The sequence below is a fragment of the Archocentrus centrarchus genome, chromosome 21, assembly GCF_007364275.1.
Source record: "Archocentrus centrarchus isolate MPI-CPG fArcCen1 chromosome 21, fArcCen1, whole genome shotgun sequence".
Classification (NCBI taxonomy): domain Eukaryota; kingdom Metazoa; phylum Chordata; class Actinopteri; order Cichliformes; family Cichlidae; genus Archocentrus; species Archocentrus centrarchus.
Window position 1 is genome coordinate 31,224,882 of NC_044366.1, and position 13,587 is coordinate 31,238,468.

Genomic DNA, 13,587 nt, shown 5'->3' on the forward strand with positions numbered 1-13,587 from the left:
GCTCCAACCAGCTTTTGAATTCAGGGTTTGATTCCCGCTCCTTTCTGAGTTTAGACTGTGACATGCTGAGCTAGCTGCACGCTTAGCTGCAGAGTGATCGGTGCTTTCACAGGCAGTATATGTACTATTCCCCACAGACTCGAGTGTTTTTAATCTAGCTTTTCCCTGACACCTAGTGGAGACTGAGAGAACACGTGTTATATGATGAATATGTTTGAAAAGAAAAAAGAATTAACTAAGGTTTGGAGTGTTAAAAATTGCAATTTCAAAACTATTTTTGTGGGGGCACTCAATGGGATCATTAAAATACTGTGATAAACAGCTATAAATAAAATGTTTATTACTACATTCACGAAGCAATGAGGCTACACACAAAAACACAAGTTAGTTCTTCCTGTACCTGCTGTGCTGCTGTACATACTGACAGAAACCTCTTTTGTTTAGTTTTCATTTATTTAAGGATATGAGGAGGACAAAGATAAATTAACAATTTAATAAAGGTAACAATTTAATAAAGTTAACAAGTTCATAAAGGTAACAAATTAATAATGCTAACAAATGAATAAAGATAACGAATAAAGATAAGAAGTTAATAAAGGTAACAAATTAATAAAGATAAGAAGTTAATAAAGGTAACAAATTAATAAAGATAAGAAGTTAATAAAGGTAACAAATGAATAAAGATAAGAAGTTAATAATGCTAACAAATAAATAAAGATTAAAAAAAAAAGTTCAGTTACGCTAAATTATAAATTCATTAAAGTCTCCAGTAGCATGAACAGTGGACTGCTGAGGCTCTGTAGCAAAAGCACAGGGACTGATCTATTTCAGCAGTGCCAAGAGGTCTTCTTCAGGGTCGCAGAAGAAGGCAGACATGGGTTTGATTGTTAAGACTGGAGAGGCCAGCAGGGTGGATGTAGGGGAATCCACAGGAGGAGCAGGACCCAAGCAGGGGTCTGAGTGAAGGAAGACCGGCTCCTCAGGCAGTGGAGCAAGAAGAAAGGCATCGAGGTGGTCAAACGCTGATAGCAGGTCTTCAGCAGTGTCACCGACAAACGTGGCCATGGGTTCAGTTGGTGCAACTGTGGATGGAGGGGAATCCACAGGAGTAGCAGGACCCGAGCCAGGGTCTGAGTGAAGGAAGACAGGCTCCTGAGGCAGTGGAGCAGGAAGAAGGGGATCGAGGTGTTCAAGTGCTGATACGAGGTCTTCAGCAGTGTCGCCAGTGAAGGTGGCGATTGGTTCAGTTGGTACAACTGTGGATGGAGGGGAATCCACAGGAGTAGCAGGACCAATGCAGGGGTAAACATAAGGAGAGTATGATGTAGATGCAGGGGGGTTTGTATGAGCTGTAGGGAGGACGTGATTTACTTGCGGCAAGTGGAACGTGCCATACGCAGGCACGTTCACACTTGGCCACTTGGCCTGTTCAGGTTCCTGCGCAGGTTTAGGTGCAGATGCTGCAACACAAACAGAAAGTCAATGAGTCTTCAGAGACTTTTAAAAATACCTTCAAGACAAGCTGTTGATTCTTAAATCTGCAGTAAGCAACATACAATAGAAATATTGAATAATTGGCATTTGAGATGAGTCACAGCGAGATCAGTTTTTCAGGAAATGAGGAGGTTCTGTACATCAGTTGTATTGTTTTGGAGGACAGTTGTTTTGTCATTGTAACATTTCCAGTGTTTTGAAAATCTGTAGTAACACTGACCTTCACCTGAAGGTCTGAGTGAGCAGGTTTCTCTTCTTTTAATTTGAATGTTCAGTAGCACTCAAAACTGAGACTAGTTTAGCGTTTTGAGTGCTACTGAACATTCAAATTAAAAGAAGAGAAACCTGCTCACTCAGACCTTCAGGTGAAGGTCAGGGTTATAAGTCTCAGTAAGGCGTAAAAATATTTCCCAAATAGATTTGTCATCTGTTGAAATGTACAGAATTTACAGTCTTTGATCTGATCCGGTAAGACTGCATTTTTGTCTTGTTCTCATTTCAGTCCATATGAAACAAAATCTTCTCTTACCTCTGCTGCAGGGCGCGCCCCGAATTCTCATCCTCTTTTTGCCCTAAACACAAACACATGAGATGAGCTTACACAAACTGAAAGTGCAGTGATGTGGGCATGTATGTTTTCACTTTGGACTTACATAATTGTCTTTAGTAGACCAGCCTGGATGTTGTTGGCTATGGAGCATTTTCTCCTCATTGGCCTGCTCATAGTATTTGTCCTGTTGGTCCTTTGACAGGGACTTCCACTGTGGACAGAAGAACACACTGTCAGCATATACACTGCTACTACGCATAACTACAGGACAGCTGGTACACATGCACAAACATGAGCATAAAACATTAACAGATGCATCAATCTATGCAGAGTTACACACTTACCCTCTCTGCCACGGCTGCATTCACAGCCGCACTCCCGTTTATTTTCAGTTCTGCCTTCACGTTTTCCCTCTGCTCCCTCAAAAAGAGCATGAAGGCGTTCGGGGGCTTTTTAACGTACGGCCTGTCCTCATCCTGGTGGCCATCACGCTTCCTCTTTCTATAGGAGTAAAACACAGAGTAAGAGTGCATGTTACCACTGTGTGCAGCTGTGAGGAAAGTATTTTAAAAACAGGAGTAAATCTGTATAGCTGAATCAAAGCACCATTAAAGGAGGCTGATTACAATAATTCAGGCATCAGCAGATAAATGACAGATAGCTGTAGACCATGAGCCAGTCCCACTAAAAAAAGGTCTAAAAGCAGCAGAGCAAACTTACTTTGGAGCAGGTGTGCGGAGCGGAGGAGCAAAGGACGCAAAGTCAGACACCAAGACTCCGTTCCTACGCAGATATGAGAGAAAAGAGAGAGTTTATGAAGATACAGGTGTTCGGTAGCTGTGTTCTCTCATGTATGTGTTTGTGTGTTTTACTTACAGTTCTCCCATAGGACGGAGGTACTCCACCACGTAATTCGGGAGATTGAGCACATTGTTATACTGAAAACACACAAACCACAGAACAGGTGATCAGACAAGCTGCAATAGTATCATCTACTGACCAGGTGGCAGAAGTTACCCTGCCTCTTAGATGGAAACACTGAAGCTGAACATGTGAGAGAACAGTGTGAGAACGCAGTGTGAGAACAGGAACTTACTAGGTTTGAAGGAGCAGCAGGATGAATGATGGGTGCTGCTGCTGCTACTGTGGGGACACAATTTACAGGCCACTGAAACAGTGTGGGTGTTTGCCCCAAAAGGTTAAATGTTGCATCCTCTGCAGTACAGTTAACCATTGCTCTGTCCATCTTCGTGACGGAGGTTGAGGTGCTCTTTCTGTACTTTGGTGTAAAATATTCAAAACAGTTTGTTTGTAGCTCTTCGGAGTAGGTGTTGACACAGCGGCGTCTGTTGGTGAAGTGAATTATTTAAACCTAAAGAATCTTTTTATAAGGTTCTATAGAACAGCTACATCAGTTCTGAACATTCCATTCCACTCCTGTCTGTTTGCAGCATCTCCTCAGCCACAGTCTTCAGTGCTGGATCAACCTCCTCAGGGACCCCAGGGCAGAAAATAGTTGGCAGGCCCTCACTGAGCCTGCAGTACATATCAGTTCACTTCAATTCAATTCAATTCAGTTCAGTTCAATTCACTTTTATTTATATAGCGCCAAATCACAGCAAACAGTTGCCTTATGGTGCTTTTGTTCATTGTAAGGTAAAGACCCTACAGTAATACAAAATATAAAAATGCTTGTTCCCTTAGAAACCAAATTATAAGCACACAAACCAGTTCTCAAAAATCTTAATATTTGTTTTCTTTTTGGAGCAATATTTTTCTCAATATTTCTAATACAATATGCAAAGTAGCTCATCAGTTATTGAAGAAAACAAATGAACCTAACTCCACTAAGTGCATGTGTTTGGGCCATGGGGGGGAACCTCTCTAAAAATAGGACTGTTTGTTCAAATAAAATCACCTTCTCTTTAATGACTTTAAAAAACAGGAATTGGGTGCACAAGTTTTTTTTTTCTTTAATCCTCACAGGATCAAAAGTATACATACATGAACCTCCACTCATATTTGGTTAAATAATTCTGACTGGATATGTGACCACTTTTCAAGCTTTTCAAAGTGGTTTAAAGACAGTTGGTAATGTATGTCAGTGTATTAAGAGGAGGCTTTTAAATACTCAGGTTAGTTTAAATTACTAGTAATAAAATAACAGGTGTATGAATGTATTTGCATACACCTCAGAAAGTATATAGCTGCGCCCCTGCATAAGAGACAATCGTACTGGAGTCTCCTCCATCACCGGGACGGGCTCATTGCATACAAACATATTAAAGAGGCAAAACAATGTAATTTATGTTCCATATAATGTTCCATATAATATATAAACAGGTCACCTTGCTGTACTGTATTGACAGTAAACCTCTGTGCTGGACTGGTGCACAGTGTCTGTGTTCATGGTCAGAGTTACATGAAGTGTAGCAGAGACGAGTTTGAATCAAAGCTGCTGACGCTTAGATTCATTCACTGAAGTCAACATTTATACAGCCTGCTACTTTTCTTTCTTACTTTGAGTACATTTCAGAGCCTGTACTTTTTTACTTTTACTCAAGTAAAAAAGTTGAACCAGTACTTCAACTTGGTCGACTGGGGTCTCGTCTCTCCGTGCTCCTTACAGGTGGCTGGGGGTAGACTTTGGGCTGTGGGCGGCTGTTGACTTTGTGCTTCTGGAGGGCTTTGGCTGTCGTCTGTGGGTCTGCCCTGGTTGGTGATGGTGGGGGGCCTGGGTGGGTCTTGCGATCTTGGGGTGAGGGACCTGGGGTGCTTGCAGTGGCGGCTCTGAGCCGGGTGACTGGCCTTTTGTGCGCCAGTCCCGGTGAGGGGTCTGGTGAGGGAGCGCCTGTCCCCAGTTGGGGGGGTCGGCCACAGTGAGTATGGCCATCATCATGGCTTTGCTCACTGTGCCGCGTTGCCACCCACCCCTCCCCCTTTTAATTACACTATAGACATTACGGCTAACGACACGTCACCATACACATAAGGCGTCAGGGGGCAGACATGTTCCCCAGAAGTTGCGTGGTGGGACTACTGAAGTGATCCCATTCACTTCTTCGCTGCTGTCTGCCCCTCAGTTTTATCTGCACCTTAGACATTGAGGGTTTTTGGGGGTAGGTGTGGATGAGCACTGCTGATTGGCAGTCGGGTGCTCATCATGCATCTGTCCCCTCAATTTTAATAGCACTCTAGTTTTCATACAGACATATGTTGGAATATGATATATGCTACATACATTTACTTACGTACGTTTACTTCCCTGAGAAATTTGTCTGGAAAATAACTTAACTGATTAAAAATACAGAAGTTTATAATGTTCTGTGTCATCATGAACTTTGTGTTCTGACTGTTAAAAGGGAGCTCTTCCTCCCCACTGCTGCCAAGTGCTGCTCAAAGGGGATCGCTGTTATAGGGCCTTCGCCTTGCAATTTAAAGCACTGTGAAGCAGCTGTTTGTGTGGACTGGCACTATATAAATAAATCTGAACTGAGTTAGCAAGCTTTGATCTTTTTAAACTTCCCAGCCCAGCTTGGTGGACTCGCACCATTGCCTCACAACAAACCCGGGTTCAAACCCAGACAGAGTTTCTGTAGGTGCACATGTTCTCCTGTGCTTTCTAGGAGCTCTAGTTTCTCCTGCCATTAAACCCATGCTAGATTCATTTTTTACCCTGGAGACTCACAATCTAAGAAATCCTGCATCTAAAGAGCATCACTCCTGCCCCCCCAAAAAAAAAAAATTCAAGGGAGGAGAAAGAAAAAGATCTTACAAAAAGTGATCCAGCAGCAGGTGTTTGTTTCAACAGGTGAGGTCTTTACTGATAAAGTGAAATACAGTACAGTATATACAGTATTCACAGCAGTTAAGGCGACGTTACAGGGATTATTCATGCATGTAGATTTGAGTTGCTGTACAACAAGAATTAAACAAATGTTCACAAAGAGTTACAAAAGGGTATATTACATCCAAATTTGAACAAACCTGAAAATAAGTCATAAAAAATAAATCTGCTCCCAGTCAAAGTACAAAAATGTGAGTACAGGCTGTTTCTGGACAATAGATTTGTACAAAAGAAGAAACATTAAGAAAAAAACAAAAACAATAAAACACTGATTTAGGTTCAGCAGGCACACATTTACATCATTTACACCAGCGTCATGTTTCAAACTTTAAAGGACCAGCGTGCAGGATTTAGTGGCATCGAGAGGCGTACATCTCTCCTGCAGTGAGCGTCACTGAAACACCCTCTTTAGAGACAGTGTTTCACTTACAAGTGATCATACAATAATACAATACTATACTACATTTCTACTAGTAGCTCCCCTTAAACACCACACACTGGCCATTTAAGCTCTCCATCTCATTTTCAAAGGTGATTTCAGATTTTCTCAGTTGCCAAAACAAAGATATAAATACAAGTTTAAAGTGCAGATTCTGTCGGGGAAGCAGCCAGTTTGGTTTTATTGCTTTTTCCCTAAACGCGGTGACATCATGTGGAAAATGACTGAAATCCATGATTATGTGAAGAAATGTAGATACAGATTCAAAATCAGCAAACTGGAATCATCCGGCTCCCTTATTTATCTCACAGCTAAAGCTGGCACTGATCCTCATTATGGTAGTTTTCTGACTGTTGGGACTTTAGTAGATCGAAAAGGTTCGATATCAAGCATGTAAGACATGTTTTCCTCCATGAATTGCCAACCTATTGTGGTGGAGGGGTTTGCATGCCCAAGTGATCCCAGGAGCTATAGTTTCAGGGGGGGTAACGGCCCCCTGGTAGAGCCTCCCAAGGCAAATTGGTCCTATGATCCTAGGTAAAGAGGACTGGCTAAGAATGATTCAAAACACCCCAAGTGAACTCACCTCAGAGAGGGGTTCAGGGGCAGTAGGGCCCCCAGTAGGGATGCTAGTCCCAGTAGGGGGTGGCACCCCATTCAGTGCTTTGTGGACTGGGTGACAGTGAGCAGCGAAGGAGCTGGCGTTCTGATCCACAGTTGCAAGAAACTGGTTGCAGGAAGGAGCTTTTCCTCCTAAACACTCCAAGGAGTCAGCAAAGACTCCTTCTCAGCTTGGGAACGCCTCTGGAACAGGTAGAGCTGGCAGCAGCGAAGTCAGAGGTCGGTCGCCTTAGCCTGCTGCCCACGTGACCCAGGTAAACGGCAGCAAGTGGATGTATGGATGGAAGAATTATCTTCTTTTCCAGTTTCACCGAATTTAACCTCAAGGTAAAAATAACACTGTTGTGAGGCTATAAAAGCACTTCACTGTTTGAACCTTTGATTTTTTTCACCAAGCTGCCCACAGTGTTGAAAAAGGTGAAAAAAAAAAAATGAATGCATAGAACGTTATGAGGAACAGGCGCTTATGTTTGCTAATGTGAGTGTTTCATGGTGAAATATCACTGCATGAAAAGTGGGGTTTTCGACAGTTTCTTGTATGTAATATTGCCGCGTGCCTTAAGCTTTAGGGCTCTCAGCAGGAGGCTTTGGCCAGAACAGTAAACTGTAGGGAAACTGCCGTGGACTCTCTGTGTCAGTGCTCCCTCAGCTCCCCCCCTCTCCTCAGGTCTAGGGCAGGCTCTCACATGTAAAGGAGGTTTCTGTGAGTCATACAAATGCAAAGCAAGTACTCACCAGTGGTCACCAGTACTCACCAGTGGTCTACCCCTCCCAACAGTTGTAACATATTTTTATTTTGAGATATATATAATCAAATTTACATTATTATCTTTTAAGCCTTTTTCCATTACAATGTGACTACACATAAATTATACAGCGAAACATTCAAACAAGACTAAACTCAGAAGAAGTCATTCTAATTTAGAAATTAGTATTATCTAGTTAGAAATATACTTTTGGACGTTTTCAGCTTTTGTCCCTTTTTCCAATAAGGCTGTGAGCTTCTGTGTGTGAGCTTCTGTCTGTGAGCTTCTGTCTGTGAGCTTCTGTCTGTGAGCCTTTGTCATGGAGTTTTTTGTGAACCCTGAACTTTAGTGGACTGAGGGAGATAAACAAAGGCTATAACTTGATTTTGGTGACACTACAAGCATTATTTTCATTGAAAAGCATACTCAGCTTTCAGTCTAATTCACTGTAACAAAAAGTCTGTCACACCATCATCCTCTCCTGTGCAGTGGCTTCCCAGCTAGCATTGAACATTCAGACAACATCCCATGAACGCTGCTATAAACGTTCAGTGAATGTTCACATGCATTAATGACATTAAAGACTCCCAAGGCAGATGGAATAAGAAAACATATAAACATATAAAACATATAAACTTTTATTTTGCTATACATGGATGTACATAAGAGATATCAGACCTTCATGAGAAAAATGTAAAAAAAAAAAAGTAAAAGTAAAATGTAAAAAAAAAAAAAAAACAGACAGTGGATGTGTGTCTTCCAGCTCATAGGGGGTCGTTTTGACTGTTGGGTTTTCTCTGTATTATTGTAGGGTCTTTACCCACAATACAAAGCGCCTTGAGGCGACTGTTTGTTGTGATTTGCTGCTATATAAATAAAATTTAATTGAGTTGAAATGAAATGAATTGAATTCCGTGTGGCAGCTTCCTCGCCTGTGATTGGACAATACAGATCACGTGCAGGATCGCGCTGAAGGTCTCGCAAGACCAAAGGAAATCAGCGCGGTCGTTCTCTTCCGTTCAAACTGAATGGCGTTCTTTGTCTACGCTGCTTTCCTGGTACAACAATGGAGGACATCGTCTATATTTTCAACACCCCAGAAGCTCCTCGTGAAAGCGGGCCTCTCTACCGGCCAGCTTCAACCAGCCCCGCTGCAGACGAGAAGACACTGCTGGCTGCAATGAGTGGGTTATCTCCTCAGTTAACTCAAGTTTCTACTAGGGAAGCTGAAAGATAAGATGGAGTCTATTGTGTACAGACTCGATGCTCTAACAAAGACTCACCTACTAAAGAGGAAAAGACGGCAGCACAATCCGAAAACTGCGGTAAGACTTGGTCGTTTCTAAAACATAAATACTAAGAGTGGAGGAATGGTCACAGTAAGCTGACAGACGTATTGTGATTTGGTTTCTTATTTTTATTTGGTTTCATCTTATAGGAAGCAGTTTCTGCACAACTCTGAATCCAATAAAAGCCGGTATGATCCTCTGCAGAGGTAAGAATCAGAAACAAAGCAGCAGTATTCAATGTGTGGAGGAGAGAAGAACTTAAAATGTTTTTACTCTTATTTATTTTCACCTTTATTTTCCACAGACTGTGTCCACCTCACAACGCGAGTGTGAGTGTTCCTAATGCGTGGACCGTGATATAATTTCACAATATTTCATATAGTTTCATAATGACTTAATGTGTGCTCTGTGTCAACGGCTGCTGGAGGCGAGGGCGAGTGTCCTGGCAGTGAAGGAGGTTGCCTTCTGGGACGGTGTCACCACTGACCTCATGTTGGATGAGGAGGATGGCGTCTCAGAGGGCGTATCGGGCTGGATTAAGACCCCCAAGCTTCCCCAGCAAGGAGCTCAGTGACCTCTGAGCCAAACTGCAAGACTGACTAGAAGCTCACCCTAAATACAACACTGTGCACCATAAGTGTTTGTATGCTGGACCATGCTCTGAGAGAAAGCCACCACCACATGGCCCAGAAGTAGCAAAGCATTATATGTCATAATGTTTTTGTATTCTTATATATGATGTGTGTGTGTGTGTATGTGCATATTGCTTTGTAAATAAAAAAAAAAAAAAGAAATTCAAACTTGTGCCTCACAAGTTGTTTCTCTTAATTGAATTCCTTTTAGTTGAGGTTATTAGCATGGCATGAATACAACATAACATACAAGGTATATCACAGAAATAATTAAAAATAATTTTTATTACCGGGTTATTATTTATTAGGGAGGGGCTTACCCAGGCCTGTCTTTATAAAGGCCAATGGGGGACAGATCTACCAGCCAATCACATGTGAGTGCTGAATTGTGATGGCATTTTTTTCATCCAATGACAGAGAAGCCACGTGGGTCTGTTGCCGCTGCTTCGGCTTGCAGCGCTGCTATTCATATGTAAAGTAGAGACGTTAACACCTCCCGCGGGCCGGCTCCCCCGTACCTTTACCCCCCGCTGATTCTGGTGGTACGTAAACGACCATATCCGTCTCAGGCGAACGAAAATGCGCATCCCCGTATGCTGACGAAAGCTGCCGTTTACTAGCGGCGCCCGCGTCAGTATACGGGGACGAATATGCTTCTTTTCGTGCAGTGTAAGTAGTTCTACTTCGTTACTATACATCTCTGATCACAAAAGTGAGTACACCCCTCACATGTCTGCATATATTTAAGTATATCTTTTCATGGGACAACACTGACAAAATGACACTTTGACACAATGAAAAGTAGTCTGTGTGCAGCTTATATAACAGTCTTCATGCAGAGCAACAATTCGTCTTTTCAGATCCTCAGAGTTCTTTGCCATGTTGGAACTTTCAGTGACCAGTATGAGAGAGTGTGAGAGCTGTACTACAAAATTGAACACACCTGCTCCCTATGCACACCTGAGACCTGGTAACACTAACGAGTCACGTGACCTCCTTCTCTTCCTGCTCTTGTCGGAGACGGTCGCACTATCTCTCTCTCCCTGCCCTCCCCATCTCTCCGCTTGCTGCTTGCTGTGAGAGCGTCTTTACACACTGTCCGAATAAGAACAAGATTGAAACATGGATCTGGCAAACTGGGCATTCTCCATCATTGATCGAATTTTTTCCACTATGAGACCCAGGACAGGGGAGCCTGCGTGTCCGAGTGGAACAGACCCGGTTGGATACGTCATCGACTCCTGGAGCTCGTGGAGACCGGTGTGCTTCTCAGCCCTTGGAGTGGAAGACGTGGAAGACGCATATATATTCGGCTTTTTGGTAGCGGTATCTTCTCTGTTTGGGCTCGGTGGATACCTGCTTTACTGGCAAATTAAGAAAATCTGGACGGCGGTTCGACATCTGCAGAGGCTGCCGACCCAGGTGGAAGGGCTGAGCAGAGCCGTACAAACTCAGACTCAAAGCCTGGTGGACCTGAGCCGCAAGATTAGCGAGCTCGCAGGCGAGAGGGGTTAGATCAGGAGATATAGTTCGGTTCTGCACAGTGAGGATGGTAATCAACGAATTTGGAATATTGGATTTTCGAATGGTTTCCCAGTAAGACTGAAGGCTGTTGGAAAAACAAGCAGCCTGTTCCAAAATAACATTTCTTATCAGGAATTCGGCTCCCCTGCCGGCCTTGGGTTGGCAACCATATCTCTCTCCAGGGCTCTGTGTGCGGCTGCTCTTTCCCCCACTCCGCGTTGTGATTTGTGAAGCTGGGTCTGGTGTATCACGGCCGCTGATGAAATTCCACCACTATCAGAGAACTGTTTTGGCTGGATCCTGGCATCTGGCTCCACAATGCCCCCACCTCTCGTCTCCGTCTGCATCCCCTCCTGACCTGACCTCACCTACCGCCGCTGTCCTTGCTTTACATGTGCAAATGCTTTGCTGAGGTGGTTTTTTTTGGACCCTGGTATAGTGCTCCTTTTGAGCACTGTACCAGATGACTTTTTTTTTAACCTAACTTCCCCATGATGTGTTGTTTTCTCCTCCTGCCAAAGGTAGCGCTGCAAGTCGGCTGCATGACCCGAGGACACATATCCCCCCATGTGTGTTGTGTTTGTGTATTCTTGGATGGTGTTCTGTAACTGCAATTTCCAATGTGTGAACTTGTTCACCCACATGGCAATAAAACTTCATTCATTCATTCACATTTTGGAGGAGAAATGACGAGCAGTGCTCAATTTGGACATTTACGGTGTAGTCTCTGAGGGGTGTTCTCACTTTTGTTGCAGCTGGTTTAGACATTAATGACTGTATATTGAGTTATTTTGAGGGAAGAATAAATTTACACTGTTATATAAGCTGCACACAGACTACTTTTCATTGTGTCATTTTGTCAGTGTTGTCCCATAAAAAGATATACTTAAATATATGCAGAAATGTGAGGGGTGTACTCACTTTTGTGATACACTGTAGCTCAGTAGGTAGAGCAGGTCACCTACTGATCGGAAGGTCAGCAGTTCGAATCCTGGCTACTCCAGGCTACATGCCAATGTACCCTTGGGCAAGATACTTAACCCTAAGTTGCTCTCTGACCGTTCTGTCGGAGTATGAATGCATGTGAATGCTAGTTAATTAAAAAAGCACTTAGCTTAATTAATGATGGAAGTGCTTGTATGAATGGGAGTGCATGGGTGAATGCAAACAGGTTGTATAAGCGCTTTGAGTGCTCTGATTGAGTAGAAAAGCGCTATATAAGAACTAGTCTATTTACCATTTACAGAGACTGAAATATCATGACTGTGATTAAATAGCCTTCACACGTGTATCTGTAAGACCTAATTTGACAAATATAAACCCGTAATGACCACGAACTGAAAGTGGCCCTGATAAAAACAAAACTAAAACCAAACACACTGAAAACATGAAAACTAACACTGCACGAAAAGAAGCATATCCGTCCCCGTATACTGACGCGGGCGCACCTAGTTATCGTCAGCTTTCGTCAGCATACGGGGCAGCGCATATTCGTTCGCCTGAGACGGATATGGTCGTTTACGTACCACTAGAATCAGCGGGGGGTAGAGGTACGGGGGGAGCCGGCAGGCGCGAGGTGTTAACGACTCCACTTTACATATGAATAGCAGCGCCTCAAGCCGAAGCAGCGGCAAGAGACCCACGTGTATTCTCAGTCATTGGATGATAAAAATGACATCACAATTCAGTATTCACATGTGATTGGTTGGTAGATCTATCCCCCCATTGGCCTTTATAAAAGCAGGCCTGGGTCACCCCCCCCCCACCCCCCCTATAAATAATAACCCAGTAATAAAAATTATTTTTAAATTATTACTTTGTGATATACCTTGTATGCTAATATCCTAATTCAATTATGAGAAAAAGTGAGAGGCACAAGTTTGAATTTCTTTGTTTTATTTATAACAAAAGCACACACACATATACAAACAAAGACAAAAAAATAAAAGGAAAAAGCACATCATGACACATAATGCCTTGCCACATCTGGTCCATGTGGTGGTGGCATTCTGTCAGAGAGCAATCCAGCATACAAACGCCTATGATGCATGGCGTTGTACTTAGGGTCAGCTTCAAGTCGGTCCTGCAGTTTGGCACAGAGGTCACTGAGCTCCTGGCTGCGGAAGCTTGGGGGTCTTACAATCCAGCCCGATATGCCTTCAGAGACGGCATCCTCCTCATCTGACATTAGGTCAATGGTGACACCGTCCCAGAAGGCAACCTCCTCCGCTGCCAGGACACTCGCCCTCGCCTCCAGCAGCTGTTGACACCGAGCACACATTAAGTCATTATGAAACTATATGAAATATTGTGAAAAAAAAAATCAAAAAATCATAGGACTACACTGACAGTTTGTGTCTCTTGACTTAGAATTCAAACATAACCAGTAGCACTCAGAATAAAAAACAAACAACCCCCCCTCCCCCCAAAAAAAAAAAAAAACCC

The 13,587-nt window shown here is 43.1% G+C and overlaps 1 protein-coding gene across 1 annotated transcript; it reads right to left on the reverse strand.

Annotated features, from left to right (window-relative positions):
- Positions 1 to 822: 822 nt before the first annotated feature.
- LOC115800203 (transcription factor 7-like 1-B) lies at positions 823 to 3,381 on the reverse strand. The gene is made up of 7 exons (XM_030757451.1): positions 3,141 to 3,381; positions 2,921 to 2,982; positions 2,765 to 2,827; positions 2,389 to 2,545; positions 2,148 to 2,255; positions 2,024 to 2,066; positions 823 to 1,460 (listed from the first exon to the last, which is right to left on the reverse strand). Exons 1-7 carry the CDS (start codon positions 3,288 to 3,290, stop codon positions 823 to 825), a joined length of 1,221 nt encoding a protein of 406 aa, XP_030613311.1. The 5' UTR covers positions 3,291 to 3,381.
- Between the last annotated feature and the right edge of the window lie 10,206 nt (positions 3,382 to 13,587).

Bases quoted from the DNA above. Each gene is read 5' to 3' on its own strand.
- LOC115800203 (XM_030757451.1), bottom strand. From the start codon at position 3,290: ATGGACAGAGCAATGGTTAACTGTACTGCAGAGGATGCAACATTTAAC. The intron at 2,256-2,388 runs GTAAGTGTGTAA...TTCTGTCCACAG, and splicing joins ATGCAGCCGTGGCAGAGAGG to TGGAAGTCCCTGTCAAAGGA. The intron at 2,067-2,147 runs GTAAGTCCAAAG...GTTTGTGTTTAG, and splicing joins GGTCTACTAAAGACAATTAT to GGCAAAAAGAGGATGAGAAT.